The 25,513-nt window shown below is 37.7% G+C and overlaps 1 protein-coding gene across 2 annotated transcripts in view; it reads left to right on the top strand.

The window, feature by feature from the left end:
- The first annotated feature begins 721 nt into the window (after positions 1-721).
- The window catches only part of pip4p1a (phosphatidylinositol-4,5-bisphosphate 4-phosphatase 1a), a 33,002-nt gene continuing 8,210 nt past the window's right edge, over positions 722-25,513 (top strand). Inside the window, exons 1-7 of one of the 2 annotated variants that reach the window (XM_028019433.1) lie at positions 734-1,148; positions 2,016-2,209; positions 8,456-8,562; positions 11,072-11,177; positions 12,846-12,898; positions 14,918-15,008; positions 17,095-19,171. In XM_028019433.1, coding sequence (XP_027875234.1) covers positions 1,031-1,148; positions 2,016-2,209; positions 8,456-8,562; positions 11,072-11,177; positions 12,846-12,898; positions 14,918-15,008; positions 17,095-17,238 — 813 coding nt within the window. In that variant the 5' untranslated portion in view covers positions 734-1,030 and the 3' untranslated portion in view covers positions 17,239-19,171. Of the gene's footprint in view, positions 1,149-2,015; positions 2,210-8,455; positions 8,563-11,071; positions 11,178-12,845; positions 12,899-14,917; positions 15,009-17,094; positions 19,172-25,513 lie in introns of those variants that run through there. The other variant, XM_028019435.1, reaches the window with a different exon arrangement.

Raw genomic sequence — 25,513 nt, 5'->3', positions numbered from 1 at the left:
CCTGCTATAATTAAGATTGCAATAATTGGTTACAAGTAATCAAATTAAGTTTATCCAAGTTTAAGTTGTCAAGTTAAGTAAAGTTAAGTGAAGTTTGACAAACTACAGTCACTTACTTGTGACCAATCACAATTTTTTTTAAACAATTGTAGATGTGTTAGGGGAAAATTCTTTTATTAAAGCAAATTACAGTATAGTAATAGGTAGCCTAATCTATCAGCAGGTATTAACTGATGCAAGGTAGGTTTAATACATCCTGTTGCCAATGACTCCATGTTGTTGTCAAAGAAATCGACTATAATCTGATAATTTTCAAATACTTGAATATTGTTTATATTCACAAAAATCCTAAGCAACTACAACTTATATGATTTTTGATATCCATAAAACTAATAGGCCTAATGAGTTTATATTGGGCCTATGAAAAAGAAAACAAAAGAAAAAACTCTGGGTCTTCCCAAAACATTGTTGTTCGATCAAATAAAGAAATGTTCACTATATATACTTCTTGCAGGATCACGGAGGGGCTGGTGCTTATCTCCAGCAGTCATTGGGTGAGACCTGGCTACACCCTGGACAGTCGCTTAAATTCATATTTCTAGGGATCATCCTAACTTTGGGGAATGCCCCCTTCACCTCTATAAATGAAAAAAAAATAAATCTTTGTCTCATATATTTCTTATAGTTACATTAGCTGGCCTAAAACAACAATAATAAGTTTCCTGTCTTTTCACGGGGTTCACATCGCAATAAATGGGAAGTCACGACAAGTAAATAACAGAATCATAATGCGCCTTACCTAATGTTATTATCAGGGCGCATCTCTCTGAATCATGCCCGGTGAGAGCAGTGCCACACCCTCGGGCACCGTTACCTCAGCAGCACCGGTACTGGGTGCTCTGGGTTGGTGTTGGTGGGTGGGTGTGATCATGTGACGCCTTCATTTCCGAGACAACAATACAACACCGAATCGGTCTGCATCGTCTCTCCCGCTCTCTCTCTCCCCCCTTACCTGCGCCTTGCTCTCGTTATGGCGGACGGCGAGAGGTCCCCGTTGCTCTCAGATTTGGGGGATGGTGCTCTTGGCAGCGGTAACGGCGGGGTTTCTCCCGGCGCTGGGTCCTACGGTGTGCCCAACAAACCAGAGGGTGAGTATGCAGAGTGATGCATCCTCTGTCCTTACTCCAGCCTCTGTTAGCCTAGCTTACCATAGCCTCTAGCACTGACTGGGCATTACGGTTAGCCTGTTAGCTTCACTATGACAGGGACTAATTGTGGAGGTTTTATGTTGCTTGATAAGGATATTGTACATAAAAGCATCTAATGAACACACTCCCTCTGATAAATTGTGTAGTTTTATAGAATTTATATGAACCAGGTAACCGTTGTATTATTAGCTTAAATGATGCTAACTCTTTAGCAACTATTTGCTAAGCTTTACCGTGAACTTGTTTTAATGACACTATTAGAATGAATATTTTTGGGGCATTCTGTTATTTTGAACAGTTTGTTTTAGCTAAATGTTGTCTCTGGGTGTCTAAATAGAAGAAATGGTAGCGGTTGGCTAGCATCCTAGAAACACCTGATTTGATGGACAGTAGGAAGTGACTACGGATGCTGCGGAGGGATGCTGCGACCCATCATAACTCCCAGGAAAAGCATTTAAATATTCAGAGAGAATGTATTTCACTTTTCACTAGCCTCTCGGTTTTCTCTGAATTAAAAAAAATAGAGCAGACAGTTTTGCATGCTTTCATATGATTTTTAGGTTAAGCTGTTCCACACACTGTAGTTTAGCGGCTCTCATCCGCATTCCAAGACTGTTTTTCTACTAAAGCTCCTTTCTGCTGAACTCCAGACCTAATCTCATTATCTTGTTTGCTGTAATGGGTTACTTGTCATGAGTCTTATTTTTTTCCCGGTCCACTGCATTTCTCTTGTGACTTCCAACAATCACACATTTGTCACACAGGCATTACTACTCTTATGTTTTGTATTCTATCCTCCTTGTTCAGGTTTCCCCCATTTCCCCAGTGCCAGTCAGCCCTCGGTACTCCTAGGGGAGGACCCTCCACCCTACTCCCCACTCGCCTCCCCGGAGAGCGGAAATGCCCCTGTTATCAGCTGCAGGGTGTGTCAGAGCCTCATCTCCGTGGAGGGGAAGATCCACCAGCATGTGGTGAAGTGTGGGGTTTGCAATGAAGCAACGGTGAGTTACTCCAAAAGAGTGTACAGCAAAATATGCAAAAAATACTCGGACACATAAAATAGAGGTACCAACTATTAGATCTGTTATCACAAATTAGTTTAGATCTCAGTTTACCACAGATTTATTGAATACTCAATTCCAATTTGTTGAAAAGACTTATTTACAGCGCTGTCTCCACCTTTTGCTTGAATTTTCAGCAGAATTGAAAATGTCAGAACAATTTAAATTAAGGTAATTTCCAAATCTGGATAAGAAGGAAAAACAAAGTATGGAAAAATATGTGCATTTCTGCACTTTTTTTCATATCCAATTCTCTAAGGATTGTATTCATTCATTCATTCATTCATTCAGTGAGTGAGTGAGTGAGTGAGTGAGTGAGTCAGTCAGTGAGTCAGTCAGTCAGTCAGTCAGTCAGTCAGTCATTCAGTCAGTCATTCATTCATTCATTCATGGATTCCTAATTGCACTTTCTGTACCATCTGAACAAACGTTTGTTGTAGTTTATTTTTAAATGATTGACCAAGGCATTCAACCTTTTTGTTTTTGTCAGTTTGTTTCGTTGTTATTCATTTTACATTTGCTGTTGTATTTCTAATCGCACTGACTGAACAACGTAAGGTTGTGTTCCGTTTACATGTTAGACCAAGCTTGTGAATCTGTTGGTGTATTTAAGCGCAATATACTAGTGCAGAGTTGTAAAATATATTTATAATTAAATACATTTATGTCTGTGTTTGAAATAAGAATTGTTTTAAGTTAATTCAGCACTGTTTTTCTGTATTGGACTGGTATCAGCGACACTAAACCTCAGATGTTTGTATCGGAAGTGAAAAAAGGGCATAGACCCTCCAAGAATAAGCGAGTGTACATTAGATGAATTTGAATTTTTATACTTTAATGTCAGGTCAATTACTGAGAAAACCAAGTAGCTGGCTCTGAAAAGCCCTGAAATGTTTACATGAAAATGTGTAGAAACCCTGTTTGCAGCAGCTACTTGTTGTATTTTACTCAGCTTTTTCCTACTGACATTATCATAAAGTATCCTGATGTTGAGCTTGTGTGTTTTTTTTAAAATTGTTTCAGAGTCATCCTTGTCTGGTTCATTAAGCTTACAGAAATCAATTTTATTCTTCACCCCTTGTTAAACGGGTATACAAAATTAAAAAAGGTAACAGGAGGATCTATTGGTATTAGATTTGTATCTGCACATGCAAATTTGAGACTTTTATCTTTACATTTTTCAATAAAAAATGTCTCCATTGTCCGTCTTGACAGCAGACTGGACTATACTTGTAACAGTGAAGCTGTTAAGAGGGAACAGAGCAGACTGTACTTCTTGAGAAAGCTTAGGTTCTTTAGGTAATTTAAGCTAATTTTGCACTTCACTTAGAAGTAAATAAGCCATTTCAATGTCACACTGGCATCAACATAGATTCTTGCTGTATCAAATATAAGTGGACAGCTCTAAACATGAACATCCAGTCCTGGTTTTAAAACGTACGCTGAGTCATTTGATATTGACATGGTTCAGACTCGTCGACAATATATCCAGTTATTTATTGCAAAACTTCTGATGCACTTACTGACGGATGTAAAATCAGTAAAGATGGATAAAATAGTTTGTGACTACAGAGTTTAGAACCAGATCAAAGGCATTGAGGTTGTTGACCACTCCAAAACTCCTCTGCTGTATATTCACTGACAGATCGCTGTTTGAGGCACAACTTGACTGTGAGCATAAGTGCTGTGTGCCAGCAGGCGTGCATGGCATTTTCCAGTGGAGAGCTAAGATTGTTGTTGTGTAACTGACAGCCCTTTTATGGCATACTGAGTAATATCAACTCCTATAGCAATCAGAACAAACATTACACTATAGCAAACATTAAGGCCTGATTATTATTTTTTAGAGAACCACAAAGATTTCAACAAGAAAAGAACAACAAATAATGATCCACTAGTTGCTATTTTCAATCGGCCTTTCGATTGTAACAATGCTGATTATTGTTAAAATGTAGTAAATTAAACTGACTGACTTCCAATTCTTATAAGACCTTTTTTAAATCCTTTACCAGACTCATAAGCTGCCACAATTCTCCCTCTTGAGGCCTCAGACAGCTGTTTGGATCTCACAGTGGTGTTCATTCTCACTTCATCAGTTAGGAGCACAACAAATTAAATGTCTGAGGATTAAACAGGAAGAACCTTCAGAATGCTGAGTCATTGGGCCATAATCAAGTGCAGCCGATGCACTATGGCTGTGTGTCAAATTAGCCAATTTTTAAAGGTCTATTGATTGTTTTATCACTTGAACCTTTCAGTATTGTTATAATTCACCATCTTCTTTCGGCTTTTCCATTCAGAGATTGCCTCTGCAGATCATCTTTCTCCATCTAGTCCTAGTTGGGGTTTTTTGTTGTTGTTTTTTTTACTTCTCCATGTCCCTAACCAGGGGGAGAACTAAATCATGCAGGATGCCGGCCCTCGAGGACCGACTTTGGATACCACAGTACATACTGTTGGTTATTATATACATAGGCCAAAAGTAGTGAGACTTATTGATCGTCATATATTTAATGAAATACAACTTTGATTTTTCATAGATTTTTTTTCCCTTACTTCCCAAAACTGAAAATTGAATAATAACAAAGCCTGAGCTCCAAGAGTAGCACAGTGTATCAGTCTCTGCCTCTTCAAACCTTGAAGGTTACAACATAACTGCAATATTGATATATTTTATTCTGTCTTTAACAACAGTTTGAATATTCAGTTACCTGTTAATACAGCTACTTATGTAGTTATTGTCTGCACCTATGTGGGATAACCTCCAAAGGCAGAGAATGTGTCACAAACTGTGTTGCACAGCATTCAGATCTGCCAGTTTCATTTCTCCTGCTGTCAGTTATACAGTCTTTATGTGGGATGTTAGCAGTGGCAGTCACCGCTAACTAAAAAGTTAGTTCTGTCATTGTTAAAACACTGCAACAACACGGTATTCAATTCAAATTATATCTGTCACTGAAAGATTACAATCATTGCTCACCAATAACGTTTTTGCATGTTTTAATAAAACATGTTTCAATAAAATGTACATGTTTTATTCTTTAGATATTGTATTTATGTTTATATGTTGTCCTCTATTGTCTGTGTTTTATTGTTTTGTGAGGACAGGAAGCAGAGCTGCTCAACCCTTTCAAAATAAGAGCATGGATATAAACGTCTTAACTACTTGAATTCTTACGTTAATAACCTCTGCATTATCACAGATGTTGAGCTTTATTCATCTGAAAGTTTACAAAGCAACCAAGTAAATAGTACTTTAGAATATATCAGGTAATATTAATTTTGGGGAAACTAATTGCACTAAATGTTTTAAAGCTAAATAAAATATTTGCTTTGGACTAGCGGAAGTGTGGCCACTACTGGATGTTAGGGTATATGCGTCTCTGTAAAGACAAAGAGGTTCATGTTAAATTTATGTAGTCTTGAGTTCAGAATCTGGATCTTATTTCCAACACTTACCTTAAGCATAAACAGAACAGTTCCTACTCTAATGACTGAGGTAGTTGTTTTAATGTAAAACAAAAAGGTAAAAATGAACGACAGACTCAAAAATAAGAGCTGGATTTTTCTTTTTTGTTTATTCCTCCACACCTCTGAGCTCCAAATTAATGTTCAGAAGGATTTGGTTGGATGAATGCAGTATAAGTCAGTTTGTAATTAGGTCTTCTTCCAAATGGCATATTGTCAGTGAAGTTTATAATGAAAATATTCATCACACGCAGCATTATTAAATAATTTAATTTGTAATCAGAGCTGATTTCTGCAGAGACAAGGACACGAACAGACATAAGCGACACGTTTAAAAATGTCTGCACGTACAATAGCTCTCATTATGCTTGTGTGGTAATTACAACAATGATTCAATTATTTGATGTAATGCTCTGAAGTCTTTTGAAATTATTACCTCTATCGAGAGATTGCAGAGTTGTGACAAGAAAACAGTTGCTCAGCCCAAACTTTACTTGCCAACTCCTAATCATGTGTTCGACCACAGAAAAAGGTTCCCGTTGATTGAAGTGGGGGGAACGATTTGACAGTTGCACTGATGAAATCGCTGCGAGTAATTTCACCAGCAATCACAGCTGCATTCACAGGTTGACGTGGTTCCTGGAGGGTGCATCGCTGGCAGTGCAGATCAATATGCAGATGGGAGAAGAAATGTAAGATTTGCATCAGCCTGTACCGATAAGTAATAACTACTTGCAGATGGAGGCAACATATGTAGATTTACACAATACATTATGTAGAGCTTGTGTAAACATGCACTGTTAGGCATGTTTTATCAAGCATATTGTCACCCAGGTCTCTAATTAAGCTGTTTTAATTCAAACATATAAGCACCTGCAGTTATTGAAATTAAATATGCCATTTTCTTTGTTTATTAACATCATTATTTGGGTTCTGTTAGGCACATATTGTCCTCTTTCATTACCGGTTGTTGATCTGCTCGTTATTGCAGCAATGTTTGAAGCTGCAGTGCACATCTCTCAATGTTTGTGTTCTTATTACATTAAAATAATTTCCATTTGAAGAGGGGTAATAGAGGAATATAGAGTGGGTATTGTACTGACTGAGTCTGCTAGTGGCTTTGATTCATGGAAGGATTAGAGAGACTCCTGATTATAGCTGTAATGTCCACAATATGTCATTCTTGATTACAAACGAGAGAACTAGGATTTATGCTTATAATAATGTCCCGGACCTTTAGCGGATGGCAGTAAACAATCCAATGTGTTTGTGTGTTTTAGCATCACCATTTTAGCTTCCCTTTGGCTCAAATGGTAAAAAAACTAACAAAAAAAAAAACAGGATCAGCTAGCATCCATCCTGCGGTTTTGGGAGAAGTATAAACCCATCTGAATGTAATCTGGATTGTCTCATCATTTGATCAATAGGTGGAAACTGACTGCAATACACATCATTGCAAGTCGAAGATTTTGCACTTAGGCAGATTTATACCAAAGCAACAGAGTTTGTATCAGACACAGGAAACAAAAGTGCATGATTTATTTTGTCAGAACGGGGTGAATAAACACCTAAAAAATATTTAGTTAAATGAAACCGCTCAGAGAAGTGCAACACAAGTAATGACATGTAAAAGTACAAACTAAAGATTCACCGATCTGATATTAATATCTGTATTGGTCCCAATATTGAAAAAAAAAATCTAGATCAGGTATTGGTGACAATGTGCCAGATCTAGTCAGTTTAATTCTCTGTTTTGTGCTCTGAACAACATCATGTTTTATTTATTTATTTTACGTCATATTTAGAATTATTAATTGCACTTTCTGAACCCTTCAAAATAAGTTTTGTTGCAGTTTACTTTTGCGTTTGACCAAGATAGTAAATCTATCATTTTGTCAGTTTCTTTATTTATTTATTTTACATAGGCTGTTATTCTCTTGATTGCACTGATTTAACAGACTAAAGTTGTGTTGTTTGTTTTACATGATTGACCACGTTTGTGAAGCTATTAGTGTATTTAAGTGTGCTTTATTGGTACAGAGTTATTAAATGCATTTTAATTTAGTACATGTATGTTTTTGTTTAAAAAGAAGGAAATGTTTAAAACCGTTCAGCATTGTTTTTCTGCATCAGATCGTTATCTACTAAACTTCAGATATTTTATTGGTAACAGAAGTAAAAACAGTGGATCGGTGCATCCCTGGTACAATTTCTTCTTTTTTTTTTTAAAGAAATATAAAAAAGGTCTGATTAAAACTTTATATGATGGTACATGTAGTGAAACAATCTGTGATTTTAAGTTGATGCCTTGAAGAAAATATACCATGTGCAACAAAAAAAATTATGCGCACCTTTAATAAGACACTCAAACATAGTTGGGGCTAAATAGCGCTCCAGTTTATTATTTATGCTTAATTTTTTAAAACATATACTTCTTATTTCACAAATCAAATGCAAAGTTTTGGGTGTTCTTATACCATTCCACATGCTGCTTAATTGGCTCTTTGAGTATTGTTTTATATTTGAACTCTTACTAGTTATAAATCACCACCTTAACTTGCAGTTTGTGTACAGTTTCTGCTAGAAAACAATTTTCTCCTTCCTGTACTATTTATTCATCCTCGCCCATCACATATAATTGGCTCGTTATCTTCTCCTCTTCGGCTCTGAGGTTCTGCTGCCTTCTGATCTCCTGAGCGTTTCTGTCTCCCTCTGCAGCCCATTAAGAATGCCCCAGCAGGAAAGAAGTACGTTCGCTGCCCTTGCAACTGTCTTCTCATCTGCAAAGTCACTTCTCAGAGGATTGCCTGTCCCCGACCATATTGGTGAGAAACTCTGTGTGCTTGTTTTCTGATCGCGAATGCACAGCCCTGCAGAACTCCTGTAACACACTGTCCTGCTAGAAGGAAAGAAAAGCAGAGGAAGCAAGGTGCAGTGAGAACAGCAGGCCTTCAATTAAGGCCTTTCTGCCAGCACAGTTAACATGAGGAGACCTCATTAGAACGACCGTGGCATGAAATTTTTACTTCTATTTCGCAAGTATTGTGAAATGTGGAAAGTCACTATAGCTCAGACTGTAAAAGTTTTTTGTTTTTTTTCCCCCTGGTATCTCCAACTGCATGCTAATTTTGTCATCCATATATCTGTTTATACTCAGGACAATTTTTAGAGCAATGGAGTTTGGATGAACAACGAGATTCGAAAAACTCCTCAGGCAATTTTTGCAGTTTTGACAAAAGCTTTCTGTCTACAGTCTCCAAGGTGCAAAGGAGATTCCAAGCCTCTTTAGAGAAAAATACATACAGTCTATCCCAAAACACAAAGCTGTCAGTCCTAATAAATGTATTGTTTTAGCAACTCATCCGAACTTTATGATTTTGATGCCTGGTTTGCTTCACAGAGGTGTTAGGATCTAGGAATTGATGTTGCAGTACAATCTTCTCCATTTTATCAGCACATGCTGTTTGCTTTTTATCTGCTGTGGATCATAAAGCAGGCTGCACTAAATACATGCAGACATAAGATCAATTCCAGCACATCGGAGAAATTTGAATCAAGACACAGTTGTCCTCTCTTTAGCAACAAGCGCAGCAAGTTCACCAACGATCAGTGATAAAAAACATAAAATGAAACTTTGTTTTAAGCCCAGTAGATATTTTATTTTAGTTTGGGAAATTATTTGCAATGAATGAGACAATTTACCTTCTAGGACAACCCTGACTATTTATATGATTTCTGTGTAATGTAACCAGCCATGCTTTCTATTTGCCTTTGCTGAAATGTTTAAAACTATAGGCATGAAAACTCAAGTTTGCCCACATTGAGAACCCAAAAATACTATTATGACGTCCCCTACCAGGGTTTACTCTCAAAATATAAAATTAGTAATGGCACATTTTCATTTTTTATATGAAGCCTTCGGCTGCAGTAAACTTTGCTGTTGCTGGTGGTGCACTGCCTGTGTTTGACAAAAAAGTTGTGAGGCTATTTTTTTAAAGAACAAAAAAAGCTTATTTTTCTACATCTGCGTATTACATTCCTGATTTAACCTCATGTTTGATTTCTTTGACGGTAACTGATTTTTTAAAGATGATCTTGGACTAACAATTCAATAAATTTCTCCACATAAAAACATTATCAGCAGGAGAAAGATGAGATTTTGTTGAAGACTGCAGCTGTGTGTGTCAACTTTAATGTCTGACTGGACGTTGGTGGCAAAGCCCTAATCTTAAAAATTTGCAATCAGGGCCTCAGAAATTTTTAGAGATGCACAAATCAGACGACTGGTGCTAATTTTCCTTCTACCCACAATAAACATTGATTTATTATTCTGTGTTTTGGTCTCTGTTCCTTAAGATTTAAAACTCCCAATTGTTTCGGTCTTTAAACACATCAACAGCACATACCTTGTTTGAGTTTAGTAATAATCATGCAGAGATTGGAATTTACGCTTTAATGCATCAGTGGAGATAATTTTTATTTGTTGAATTTAGAATCATCGCCCTTATCAAGAAAACAGCAGAACATGCTTTTTTGTTTTAAAATATGATCGACAAGTTTCAATCATTGAATTATAATAAAGTTTACACAGACGGATTTGCGAGTTAATCATGAGAATATAAACTGGGATAAGCAAGTTAGACCTAAAATAAAACTGATATCTGTTTCTGCAGGGAAACGGCTTGATTTGTGCGCATCTAATTGTTTAAAAAAAGATCTGAAATCAGGAATTTATCAAATAATAAATCTATAAATGCAGATCATAGTTAGGCTTTCGGCTACAACCTCTGTTGAATTAAATATATAGCTGTATTTAAAAGCATTACTCTTTAATTCTTGCTGAAATCTTGTACCGTTTTACCATTCTGGTAAACGTAAGTGGAAATATTTACATAATATTCCTGTTTTCACTAACATCAGCCTAATGGAGTATAATTGCTCACTGAGCTCTGCAAGCTGTTTCTGCTTATTGTGTGCATACTTCGTAGGCAACTTTCCCTCATTAAATGTTTACCTCCAGTGTCACTGTTTTGCATTCCAGCCAGACACGCTGACTCAACCAACACTTCTCCGTTCCTCTGTCTGATCAGTGATTCCGAGCCGCTGTCTGTGTCGGGTGAAGTAGATTTTTATGGAGGTTTTGTGTATAGTAATGAGAGAACGGGCTGCTGATGGATTTCATAAAGCCGTGGTGCAGCACGCCCTTGAGATAGCAGCTCAAAACATCAGGCTTTTTGACAACGCAGTTTGCCCTCACACCAAATTTTATCATGATTGTGATAATTCACTCGTGGTGGGAATGCTGACTTTGTGTGCCTGCCTGTCTCCTTCCAGTAAGAGGATAATAAATCTGGGTCCTGTTCATCCTGGGCCGGCCAGTCCTGACCCTCAGCCTGCTGGAGCCCGGGTCTCCTGTGGACACTGCAGCAACACCTTCTTGGTAACAGCTTTCTCCTTAAAAACACATCAAAATAATAAAGAGAAACAAATATTGTCAGAATTCAGCTTGCAGCACAGTCTCTTTTTTTGGTGAAATTTGTAAAAGTTACACAACTTCCTTCAGTCAATCAATCGCTGTGGTATTTGGAGGTGTATCTATGCTCCTCCGCAGCTGGAAGCCCAGCTCATCAATGTAAGTGTAATTTGGAGGCGTGTTTGTATCTTTATTATGATAAGTAATTTGTTTTATCGTTGTCTCAGTAACAATAAAGTTATTTCTAACATCAACATGTGAAAATCTCAGCCCTTTTTGCTCGACTTTATGTCAATACAGTGAAGGGCTGATTTGTTGATTAATTTTGGGAGCAACCCATTAATGATTAGATTGCAAAAGGTGCTTAGTAGGAGCTAAAACATTATCATTTGTGGAGTTTTGGATAGAACATATTTACAGACACAGGTTTCTTTTTTTATATCTTAAATCCAAAATGTATATATTCTTGTGCAGTTTTTGCTTAATTACTGCTCTGGGTATGTTGTACTTTTGACAAAATTACCAATTTTTAAAGGCATTCTCCAGTTAACGATTAATCTATTGCCAAATTAGTTGACGATTATTTCAATAATAAATTTATCTAATGTCAACCTTATCTTGTGCAGCTTTAACAAGGCCAAAGGTCATTAACATACCACCACTGCTACTACCATGCTTTTCCATAATGCTAGAAAAGCATGGAAGTAACAGTGTGAAAGGGACCCTGATATTGGGACCCATCAACAAGGCTGTCAAGTAAAAAATAGAGAAAATCATAAAATATTTAGAAGAAAGTAACTAACATACAGGTATGCGAAGCTTTAGGTAGACTGAAGAGCAGTTCCACTGCTTTGCTGACCAGCAGAATAATAATTAAAGCACATTGGCTTTTGTCTTTTTGATCCTCGGGTGACTTTTCTTCCCTCCAACTGAAGCATTCTGGGAGAATTTCTGCAGGTCCACAAGATATTTATGAAATATGCTGGTGCAAGTAAATTATTAAAAAGACAGGACATCCTTCCTGCGAGCCAAGAATGTGCTGAGTTATCGCTGCAGATCAATAGCCATAACAACACACTGCTGATGTATTGTGGTCATTTTGTGTTGAAGGGAAAGAAACATTTTTCCTTGCTGCTTTTTTAAACAATCTACAAGACAAGTAAAGATAGTTATGAAATATATGATGGAAGAGAGGACATAGGTTTAGCTCAAGAAGGAGGAGAATGGAGAATTGTGTTAAATATTGTCTGACTGATGCAGAAGGGGTTTTTTAAAGTTTAGATGAACGTTACACAACCGCTTGAAGGCAAGATGGCTGAATGAAAATACAAATCTGTGCCCTGGGTGGGTTTGTAAACTAATTAGTTTTCACCCAAGCAGTGATGATATGTTGTGTTGGTCTGTCTGGGATATATTTTCACTCATGTATATTTATTATGGAAATGAGAATAGAGTTTTAAGTACAAAGTGCCTGCTGAAGCAACAAACTGCAACGCCTGTTAGCGGGAAATAAAAAGCGATTCCCAGTGGGCACACTTGATAAGTTTTTATCACTGTAGCTGAAACCTTGGCAAACATGCAGCTTGCTTTTTGGCTCCATTTGATGCTCAGGGTGTTTAACTTTTGTGATTTCAGTGGACAGAGTTCACGGACCGGACGCTGGCCAGGTGCCCGCACTGCAAAAAAGTGTAAGTAGCTTTACGCAATTTTTTTTTTTTCTCATACACCAGCTGACTTTTTCTGTGCTCATTTTCTTTACCATCTTTGGCCTCTGGCTGAAGCTTTAACCTGCAGAGCCAGAAAAGACCAAACCTTCCCATTGGTTTTCAGGTGATAAAAAGCCTGAACTTATTTATTCCTCCTCAGTTTCATTTTGAATATGTTCTTCCCTTGAGGATTTAGTTTGAACATTGCTGCAGTCCATGTTTCTGTAATGTATAAATAAGCTTCTTAGTGTTTTTCACAATGTTCTTGTGATCAGCTGCAAAGGAAAAGAAAAGCAGCTCTGAGGTGGTTTAAATCACACCTTTTTAATAGCCAGGGCTCTGAGGCAGAAATTTGATTAAGATGGAAAATAACTGAATATAAAAAATACTTGTACTTTTTCAGACTTTATTCTCCATCCCATTAAGTAAATATTATATTTATCCATGTACCCAGTCGTCTATTTATCCGTCCACTCAGTCAAGTCATAGATTTAGAGATTCTGTATTAAAATACTGGCATCTGCAGCACATGAATTTGAAATTTCTTCCAATTTTGTGTTTATTGTTTAAAACGAGCAAAAAAAAAAAGTATTGCAAGCTTGGAAATTTTAAGTTGCTGTTTAATTTTAGTTTGCACATGTACAGTTAAACCAAAAACTATTTACAATAGGGTTGCACAGATTGCAGTTTTCTGACTGATCACAGGTCTTTAAAAGCCTGAGCTGCTGATTCTTATTTTGGCCACTACCCATTGTTTTATTTTTCCTTTGGAAACGTTGCTTAATATATTGAGAAATTAGCTAACTTGGAAGCAGAGGAGTTACTGTTGTCACCCCCTTTCAATACAGAACAAAATTGAATAGTGGTTGATTTTCAGATCTCTTCAAAGGTAGATAAGATCAGTGGATACGATCGATTTCACATATAGTTATTGACTGACCACAGATCACCCCAAATTAGATAATTGGTGCTGATTTATCAGTGCACCTCTGATGCATTCAGCTAAATAAATATGATTTGTGTTCACCTAAAACAGTTCAAGTGCCTTAAAAGAAATAAACAATGAGATGAAAGTGATATTTAGTGATGATTCATATCTGCATTATGGATGAAGACGAAGATGCTGGAATTATTCTTAAGAGTAAGTCCAGTGAAATTTATAAAAAAGAAAAAACGCACAGTTTGCAGGTGGATGGAGTATTTTCAGGTTATTTTTTTGTCTAAGTGGGTTTGATGATGGTTATAAAACATCTTTCCGCAGAACAAAGTGAGTGAAAACTTTAGTTTCCTCCCTCTTCGACATGCACATCAGCTCAGTGTCATAACCAGCAAACAGTCCGACTGAAAATTTATGGTGGAGTTTGAAAAAGAATGGTCCATGACAGGACTCCTTCGTGCAAAGCTGATCGGTCTGCAGCTGGGTGAGCAAGTTGGTAACTGATTGATGAAGGTCTTTGTTTTTCATTTGTAAGGTCCATGCCTCAACAGCTCAAACTGTCAGGGAAAAAAAGTGAGGGAAGAAAGAACAAAGTGCTTTTTTTCCACTTTATGATGCAGTCGTTTTTCCTGCAATTAGACTAAAAAGACTTAAGTCAGAAGTTGGAGACTTTTTTAAATTTAATTTTATCACAGCAGAACTCCGTCACTGTGCTTATAATTAGCTTTATTTAGGAAACTTTGTTAGGTCAGAATATAAATGGAAGTATTTCTGGAGGTGTTACTTTATTCCCTTGTTTACAGGGATAACAGAAAAAAAAAGAAGCAGTTGCTATTTCTTTACGTTTTAAACACGGAGCGAGGCCATATTGAGTGCTGTGAGTAATAACCCTACACATGCCAGCTCTAACAAAGCCATTGTTAATGACAACAGATGCGCTGAGCATTGTGAACATCTGCGCCTTTCCTGGTCATTAAAATGGTTGCTGTTAAAACATCGGATGCCGTGGTGGTTTTTGTTTGTAGCAATGAAAAAAATCAAACGTTTCCTCTCCTCCTCCGCAGATCCTCCATTGGACAGAGGTATCCCCGGAGGCGAAGTTTGTGGTGCTTTCTACTCTGCTTGCTGTTCAGCATTTCCACTGCTGGACTAATGGTGAGTGAACCCCAACAAGGATTTTATATTAGACGGTCGGAATACCAACAATCTTTTTTTAAAATGTTTTTATTTATTATGTATTTCCTAGGTACATTGTGTCATTTTATAGCACAATCAAATAATTGCTAATTTCAGTTGTTATAAAAATGGTATTCGTATAAAACATGACTTAAAAGAAATGTGATTTCCTAATTTAATGCCTTGAAATTGAGCCTCTGTCTCTTTAAAAACTTCAGTTCTTTCTGGAACAAACTCAGTTCCACTAGGTGTTTGGCAATTGCTGATGGCTAGTCTGAAGGAGCTGAGTGCAGGAGGAACAGGGGAGGACCGCTCTTTTAGGCTTGTAAATTACACCTCTGAGGAGCTGTGTCCTCGAGGGCGGTGCGTTTTCAACAGCTGAATGGTTGTGATGGAGATGAAAGGATTTCTCAAACATGTATGAAAGAATCAAAGCAACACTGTAGGTATGTTTCTGATGAGGGAATAACATTATAACATGATGCTAAAAAAACAAAAAGAGTTGATTTTACATAATACTGCCCATTTAAAAAGTCAGCCAAAAATAGATGGAAGCTGCAACCTACACCATGACCATCAGAGGGTGCAAGATGAGCACAACATGTGTAGATCTGCTTAGAGCTGTGAAGAAGCCAGTAAATGTCTCACCATTTAATCTAGTTTTATGAAAAAGGCTGTTTTAATTACAAGAACGATACAAGAGATGATAAACGCCAAGTCTTCATACGAGTGCACTTCATCAAATTTCTAACAGCATGTACCTAAAGGAAGGAGGCGCTCAAAAGGCATTCAGGATTTAATTTTAAAAAAGCACATTTTAAATGCAGGGATCTAAAGATTGATCTTCAACAGCTTTAACATGTGGAACAGGCGTTTGATCGGCAACAGAAGATGAGAGATGGGACCCAGAAAGAAACCTGAATCATTTAAACAATCTGGATTGTTCATAATTGAGATAAGAGCAGAAAAACTGATAAATAGGTCAGAGGAGGATGTTTTCTGACCTAATTAGTGTTTTAGTTTCTGTCTCAGGGATTGGTGTCATGGCCGACTGAAAACATGAACTCCAGGTTCTGAAAGAAACAGGTTTCAGTCCAACAGCTGAAGGTTTGACAGCTGGAAGAAATAACTTTGATCTGGAGGTTTGAAAACTTCTGATGGGGTTACATTCATCCATCCATCCATCATCATCCATCCATCCATCCAACCATCCATTTGTCCTGTCTTGTCCATCCATCATTCACCTTTTTCTCTCATCCATGCACTAATCCATCCATCCTTTCTTGTCCATCTATCCATTCATCATTTTCTCTCATTTACCCATTCATTCATTCATTCATTCATTCATCAATCTTTTTCTCTCATCCATCCATCCAGTCTTTATCTATAGTTTTATATTTAAGGCTTGCCCTCTACAGAATTTTCTGAGATAAATTTCTGATGAATTGTTTCTAAAACATATGAATCCTGAATATTTAAATAAGTCTTCATCTGTTTTCCTTTTTACAGCCATGGCAGTTTCCTTCTAGAGTTTGTCATTTGAAGCCTGTATCTGCAGTGAAAAAATGTTTCTATGAGTCCCCCACACTTTTCAATCCTAGTTCCTTCCACAGTTAATCGCTTTTACCAAATAAAATCTATTAAAGCTGGTGGCTGTAATGTGACAAAACGTTTACTGGGTGTGAATATTGGCTCTAGCTCGTAGATTTGTTTTATAGTTCCTTTTACATTACAGAAGAGGTTTTACACTCATTCTTGAATAAAATAAAATATTTAATACATGGCTGTTTAATTTTTTCCTGGGGTTTACTGAGAGCAATTTATTAGCTAATCCACAAAAATGTTAATATGTTAATCAGCAGTGAAAGTTTGCTGATGCTTAACTGAAATTCATTGAAGATTACAGCAACATAATTGGGCATTCCAGAAAAAAAACCTCTGCATATATGATTATGTCTTTACGCTGCTTGGTTACGTGGATTTTCTATGTGTGGACTGGAACTAGCCGATTGTTGTCGTAGCGTCATTTAAAGGGCCGGCTCTGTTCTGTCCCGTCTTGCTTCAGGCTGGAACGTGGGTGAAGGCGCAGACCTACCCGGGCATCTACGCCTCGTGGGCCGTCATGCTGCTCCTGGTTCTGGTCACCTTGGCTCGGGCCTTTTACTGGGTGTGCATGAGGGTCAGCCAGCCGCTTCAGAGCTTCACATAGAGGCCCGTCATCTGCCACCTCCCGACCCGACAGGACAGAGGAAAGATGGCTTCGAAACAAAACAGAATATACAGTATATATTTAATCCAACCCCCCATGAAGAAGAAGTTCTGCTCCTCCTGTCTTTTCCCTTCTAGTCAGAAATGTTTCCAGAACTGGAATGGTGGCAGCTGCAGCTGCTTTATTGTATCTAAGTGGATCCAGCCTAGTGTAATGATGTCCTAATCCAATCATCTGGCCAGTGTGGGGATCATTTTAACATTTTAACACTTGTTTTCCTCCTTATTCCCGCGCTGTTGATAACTTTCGGCTTCAGTCTGTGGCGCTCCTGTTTTTGTTTTGAGGTTATTCCCCATCAGTCCAGACTCAATGTAAAACCATTCAGCCTTTAAGATGTTCAAACTGCAAAACAACTGTCAGATGAAGCTATTAATGCCGGCTTAAGCCTCCCTTTGTCAATCAAAAGATCAAGAAGCTATAGAAAGTTCTCTGAAAAATTACAATTTAGTGGAGTACGGTCGTAGGCGATGATTTTGCCCCTCCTTAACTTTATGTTTATGTCAAATTATTCCCCTGAGACTGACTTTGATCCAAATCAGCTTGAAAGCCTTAAGAGGAGGTGTGATAGAAGGATTCAGCACACAGACATGCAGCTACGTCAATGAATCACAACAAAGGGGTGATGCTCCTTTTTAGAGCTGCCTGGCTGCATCGAAGGCAGCCCAGCCTCCTTCTTCAAAGATGGACCTAAAAGCAGATTTTCTCCTCACTTTTGTCCTTATCTCAGCAATAGAAGAAGAAGTAGTTGAAAGGTTTTTTTTGTTGTTTGATGAGAGCAAAGCCACAAGATTTATCTTAGACGTTTCATCTTGTTTTTTCTTTTTTTCTTCCTATCTTTAAATGCATCATATAAACCGATGAATGAAGACATTCCCATTCCCTAAAACATTCCATCATACAGGATTATTTTTGTACTTTTAGTTCCTTTTCACTAAAGGAAACAAAATCTGGTCAAATGGAAAGTTGTTTTGTTTTTTTAAACTTATTTTTGGTTGCAGTTCACTGCCCTGAATTTTCGTCCACTTTAATGATGAATTTTTTTGAAGACGGAGGCTGAGCTCTCATTAGTTACAGAATGACTAATATAAGAACAGCTACACACTACATATATTCTCACTCGTCCTGTTTGTGGTTCTGACTGCAGTTATGTTTTTGTTGTTCTCGTTTATGTGAAGTATGATGGCTTTTTTTTCTGCTGGATTGTAAATATTTATGTTAATGAAAAACAGAAGTGACTAAATGAATTGTTTCTTTGAGTTCAACACTAACTGCTGTGATTGTAAGTTTATTTGTTTTTAAGAGAGTTATTTTTGCAGCTCTTCTTCTGTTATGTATTTAATGGGCTGATTTTGTTACTAACCCAATGAGCCTCCGGACGCCTGGTTGTGTCCAAACGCACGTCGACAAAACTCACAACTGTCAACATTCTCACATGCAAATATTTAAATCAAGTACAAGATGAAGAGAGGAGATTAGGTTAAGCCGTTACACTGAACTGAGGTCGCAGACAGTTCTTATGGAAGTATCATTATTTATTATGCACGCTGCAAAATGGGATCACTTTTACATTTCAGTTACAGTTTTTACAGTCTTATTATGGATGACTTCTGACAGAGCGAGGTTTTTTCACAGCCTCCCTCCTTTGTATTTATTTCCAGTACAATAATCTAACCGTCTCCTTCTATGACCACAGCATTTATTTATAAGGGCAAAATGAGGTGAAAGTGATCCTTTTGCACTGGAGTGATCATGTTTTATTATCAGTGACTGCAAACTAGATTAATCATGTTAAATCCAATAATCAAGAAGCTGACTGATGCTCTTTTCAGAGTTTGTTTACACTCAAATAAAGACATGATGATGATGAACATGATGTATGAAACGGCTGGTCTTTCTTTCTTGTTGCTGCGTTTTCTATTAAGAGGTGCACCTGGGTTCTAGACCAGGTTTTATACACCACAGCCCAGGATGGATTTGAATTGATGCTGTTACTTTACGTTAGAGTGGAAAGCCCCACTGAACTCACAAATCGGTGCGAAATAAAATGAGAAGTGCATTTTCTTTATTTTCCAGGTGTAGAAAAGTATGGAAAAAAGCAAACAGGACAATGGAAAAATATTACTTTTGCAGAGTTTATGCTCCATCTCAGAGATCTGGTGTCTGCGTTATAGTACAGTGAACCTTTTTGTCATGTTGAGATGTTTTGAGCTGTGAGATATGATTCATTATCCTGCTGGAAGCGGCCATCAGAAGGAAACTCATGTTCACCAACAACGATCAACCAAGGCTTTAGTGTTTAAACAGCAGGCAGGCGCCACTTAGAGAAATATATTTAAAGATTTAAATTGTGTTCAAATTATTTAGCAACTGTGTAAATGAAAACTATGTTAAATAATTGTAACACATCAGTTGTGTTGAATTATTAGCACAGTAAATGTTAAATAAAATGGGTCATCCTTGTAAAGACACATCATTGTTGGATTTTGACTCAATTCACATTATTAACACATCTGTTTTAAGAGTGTAGCAAAAATAATTGAGATAATGCAGCCAGGTTTTGGCATTTTCAAACATAATTTATTGGAACTTCTTGCTGTTAAATAAATTTTATAACAATGAACAATGCGATAGCTGTCCATACCTAAGAGTATGTCTTGTCGATGTAGTCTCCAACCTCCATATTAAACTTCATCTGGTCCATAGATGTATTGAATTAATTGTTCTATATTATTCAGCTTTGTTTAAATTAAAAAAAAACCCAAAACATTGGACAAGTTTGACGATCATAAACTAATCTCAGTTACAGAATACTGAGATTAAGCCATCTTCTTTCTCTGTAGTGGGATAATTGAAGTTAATCTGAAAAGCAAAATTCAGCCTTTTCTCATTTTGCAATACCTCCATTAGTCTTATCGCCATTTTTTCCTCAATACCATAGCGAAATGTTTGAAAGCAGCTCTTTTTTTTACCCCCCTCACTCGACCAGGCCTCCTTTTCGGCATCCTCTTGAGTTTCATGCGGATATATTTTTTGCCTGGACACAAAGAGATGGAGGGATTAAGTACGAGGAGGAACCTTTCAGAAACCACAGCTCCCCGGAGAACGGCACAACCCTGGCAGGCTAAGAGGCCAGAAAGATAAAAAAAAAAAAAGAAACAGAAACTGATTCCAAAGCCTTCTGGTTTTAAAGTGAAAAGTGGCATCAGCAAGCTTTCATTCTGTCACACATGAATCCACACTCTGCTTTGGGGCATTTTGTTGTGAATTTATTGACTTAATTTTTCATTCATGAAATTATCCCCCTTTACCTCTAAAGAGAGAGACGAGCCATGTCTCCGCTCAGCTTTTATTCTCTTCTCTGTATTGATAGCTTTCCCCCCTGTGAGATACTCTGCTGACAATTCAGCTGATGCGGCACAGCCATAAAGCACAGAGGAGAAAGGAAATCTCTCATGTAAATCATCTCTCTTGTTCCTAACTCGGATTATTACGGCCAACCCTGCGATGAGATTTCATTATACGGCAACCAGTTACAGCAGGAGGTGCAATATTTTGTTCTAGCACCGCTGATTATGCCTTTTAAAGCACCACTTCACTGCTTTGGGGGACATTTATTCATTATTATACTAACAGCATGATGTGATTCTTTTAAAATATAGTAACACAATCATTTGAATGGATCTTCTATCATGAACATTTGAAGGAGCTGCTTTTGTCCAGCACATTCAAGTCCAAATTTCAGACAGGTTTTTGTATGAGCAGAAATCGCAGCTCTACAAATGGACTGTGTATTTTATATATTTGGACATGTTTGTAACACATTTTATAATAACCAGGCTGGAGGAAGATGCATAAAGTGAATAAAGCAACAGCAACACTGAGCCGCTGGGTTTAACCGATAAGGGTAAATGTTTCTAATGTATCAAGTCTACACAGCAGAGCGGCCTCTGGGTTTTTACATAATGCGATCCAAAGAAGGATCAAAAGCAATCTGCACATAAAAATGTTTTTACATCCCTAACCACCTGCAAACTGCATCAGCTACAGTTAAAACTGCCAACAAATCAGATTATGATATTAAAGAAAACTGATCTGCAGCGTGTCACCTTGCACCTGAAGCAAGTTGGAACTCAAAATATAAACCTTCTAGTTACTAAACATATATTTAAAGGTAATTTATGTTAAAATGTCTGGAGACAACATGGTACAGCATCTTGCACAGATACTGTTGAAACCAGATATTTCATTAAAAAGACAAACATTTATTTCTGAACTTGTGATATTTTAGACTAGAACTTAGCTGTTTTAAGTAGGTTAGGATTATGTTGGTTGTTTTTGTTGCTTTTTATATTTTCAAACTGTTGCTAATTTGGCTTTATGCTTAGGACGTGTCCAGACTTTGTAATACCATCTGTTTGTGATGCAGCAAATATCTTAGTACAGGTGAAATAAGACAAAACTAACTTACAAATAACATTTCAGCAAGATGTAGGAGCTTGTTTTGAGTAAATTCCTTAATATTAATGGAAAAGTATGAGTTCCATCGGTAGATTATTTCAATTACAGCAAGACATTTTTCCCATAAGTGAAATAATCTGCCAGTGGAACAAGTACTTTTTCATCAAAATGAAGGAATTATTTACTTAAAACAAATATCTTGCTGAAAGGTATTAATTTTGTCTTATGTCAAGTGTAGTAAAATATTTGAACAAGAAAAAAAGCCAAAATTACTTGATATGATTTTGTGTTTTTGCAGTGAATGTCGTCCAAGACTTGCAAAACTACAATATATTAAGTATTTTAGTTGAAATTTGACATGCTGCTGTATAAACATAGAAAAGTTTATCCTACATTCATCTCAATGTGTAAACATGATTGTGGTTAGTTACTTAAAGCATTTGCATGGAAGTGTAATGATTAATTGCTTTGGTAAGTTGCTTGAGTTTAATCTGTTAGTTTAGAACTGATTTCAAGAATAGTTTCTGGATGCAAAATCTCCTTTTATAGCATTACATAAATGGTAAGTTGGTAAGTTTAAAACCTCGCAGAAACTAAAGTGAGACATTCTCAACGGCAGAAAGGCCACAGGGATTACACACTTTTAGAGCACCATCACAATAGCTTCTCAACACAGTTGTCAAAGCGATTGTGTTTTGTCATTGTGAAAGTTCTTGGTAAAAGCTTACAAGACCTGATTTATTAGTTTTTATCAAGGATGAAGATGATATTTTTCACTGACATTGTGCTAGATGACTTCTTCAGAACAGGATATTTTGAAGAGAAAAAAGATCAGCATTACATTATAACTCTCATACCTCCTGAACTTTCAAAAATATACCAGCATATGAAACATATAGTTAGCTCATATATCTGGTAATTCAAAAACCGGGAACTGATACAGTGAGCAGGAAGCAGTCAATTTCATACAACCTATTTAGATTTACAGAAATTGATTTGATTGCAAATGAGCTTCTAAAACATAGTTTTCACTCGGAACATAAATCTGAATCTATACAATCTTTTTTATATAAGGTTAAAAAAAATCTGAACTATTCAGAACATGTGTCAAAAACATTCAGATGCAGTTAAAAAATCTGAAATTGTGCCACTCGGCCTATATCTGTGAAATATTTACCAGCATATGCATGTGAGGTTTGGGTGTCTGGGTAATAAGTCCAGGGGGGAAACCCAGGCATATTGGTAGGGGCCTGCAAAACTCCTTGGGGAGGTTCCCATAAGGTAACCTAATCAGAAGCCCATACCACTTTAACTGAATCCTTTCACTGTGGAGAGCAGCGGCTATATCTGGACTTACAGAGTCAGCTGCTTGTATCCATTATCTTGTTCTCTTGGTTGCGATCCAGAACTCATTAGTCCCATCATAGTTAAGGGTTGGGAATGTAGACTGACTATTAAATTGAGAGCTTTACTTTCTGGCTCAGCTCTTTTGTCATCACACACAGAATGGAGCACCATCCATATTTTAAGGCCCTAATCCATCTGTCCATTTCTGTTCTATCATACTGCTACTTGTGAATAAGTCACAGAGATACCCAACCTCCCCTTGAAGAAAATATGAATCCTCAATCTGGCGGGAGTAGTAGGTGTATTTTCACATCAGGACCATGGCTCAAAACTTGAGAAGCTGATTATCATTCTGGTCCCTATCTAAAGACACCAACAGAACCATATTGTCTGCCAAAGCAGATGAGACCCCAAAGGTTCAAAACCATATGCCATCCTCTCCAAAAGTATGCCTTAACATCTTCTTTATTAGCACTGCACTGTGTTAAGAGCACATACACAGTCTTGCTTTGAGTATATGAGATAAGATAGCCCTTAAACGCATCCCCGGTACCCCGTGTTCATCAACACCACCCACAAATTGCCTTGGGTTATATGGTAATAACACTTGGTCCACAAAACATATATACTGGAAACCAAACCTTTATGAACCTCACAGCAGTTCCATCAGTGTAAAACTCTGGTCCACTAATCCATAGCCAGAACAAATGCAACTGTTCTTCCTGAATCCAAGGTTCAACAATCAGTTGGAGACTCCAGCATCCTGGAGTAAGCGTACCAGGGAAGCTGAGAAGTATGATCCCTTCAAAATTGGAACCCACTCTTTGGTCCTCTTTTTTACAGGATTGAGACCAGTAATTCATGTGACATTGATGATCATGACAGGCCCACTATGTCCAAGGCCTTGAGCAATTTGGTATTAATCTCATCCATTTCTGGTACCCTGCCATAAAGGAGCATTTTAACAATCACTTCTTAAGTCGCGAGTGTCTTTCCCCAAGTCCTAACATATGGGAGGATATGATAATAAAATTAAGGACATCCACAAAGTGACTCTTCAACCACTCAAGAATATCCTCAGTCTGAATCAACAGACTGGAATGGTCCCTGTTTCCCCTTTCTGGGTCATTGTACATTTTGGTAGTACTTTGTTAAACCCAATCTGCACCCTTCTCTATAGCCACAACGTTGCTCCTGCAACCACAGATCCACTCTGTACCTGTCTAGTGTTTTAGGAGTCCCCAAAGCCAATCAAGACCTGAAGGCCTCTTTATTCACCTCTGCAGTTTTGCAGGTTCTGTGATATTCACTGCAAGGGGAACTAATCACCATAAGGCTGCTGCTCCTGGAAGTCACATTTGAGATGTAGAATCTTAACTTAACCCAATCTAACTCAGACCATGAGAGAAATTCTCCCAGAGGTGTGAGCTGAAGGTCTCCATAACGGGGGTCTCTATAAGGCTTTCCCAGTCTTTCTCACCTCTAAATTGAGCTGCCTTTTTCAAGTTCATTGTTCACCTCATTTGCTAAATTTCTCCTTTTACTTTCCTGCTGTGTTTGTCTGAGAGTGTGTTGCTCTGTTTTGTTATGCATAAACTGAAATCTCTTGGCAATTTTCAACAATTCATGAGACACTCTCGGAGAGCATCTCTTACTCTCAGTCTGTGGATATTGCAGCAGTACAAAAAAAGCAGAGCCATGCTAATGCCCTGATCCCTCTTACTTATAACAGGATTTGACCCTTAAGACTCACAGCATGACCCTCATCTGCTGCAATACCCTCATCCTGTTTAACCTACACTCTCACTATTGTCCTTTAGTCTCACACATGCACTTTGCAAACACACACGCATGGGAAAAATTTGAGATCGCACATAAAAAATTTAATCTTGACACACACATGGACAGATTTCAGGACCTCAAACCATCACTGCACTCTTTCCCATCCTCCCACACACATGCAGGCTCAACAATATGATGTAACCCCAGCTTCATTTTCTGCCTAACACCCAACCTTGATGGATACAGCTAAATGTGAATCGCAAACAACTGCTCCTGGCGCTGCAGAAGAAGAGGAAAGAAATGGAGCGATGACAAGGGATGGAGGAGGATAGGACAGAGAGAGGAGGATGTAGGAGAGGTTGCAGTGTGTGTGTGGTTTAACTCGCAGAGAACGGATGATGGGATTGCACGAGTAGGAGAGACAGAGTTGAAGGGGAGAGGCATGGAGGATGGAGAGAGATGAAGGAGAAGAGATTGAGCAGGCAGCTAAGCGCCAGATTAAACTCTGGGGTCGTCAGCTGTAAAACAAACAGTCCTTTTAGCAGGGATCAAATCTAGACTTAACCCTCCTCCCTCTCACTTTTTCCTCCCAAAGTCTCATCCTCCTCATCTTCTGTCCACACAAACA

Source organism: Xiphophorus couchianus, chromosome 6 (assembly GCF_001444195.1).
Source record: "Xiphophorus couchianus chromosome 6, X_couchianus-1.0, whole genome shotgun sequence".
NCBI classification, from domain to species: Eukaryota; Metazoa; Chordata; class Actinopteri; order Cyprinodontiformes; family Poeciliidae; genus Xiphophorus; species Xiphophorus couchianus.
The sequence above is the reverse complement of the archived record's forward strand: the minus strand, read 5'-3'. Positions and strand labels throughout refer to the sequence as shown.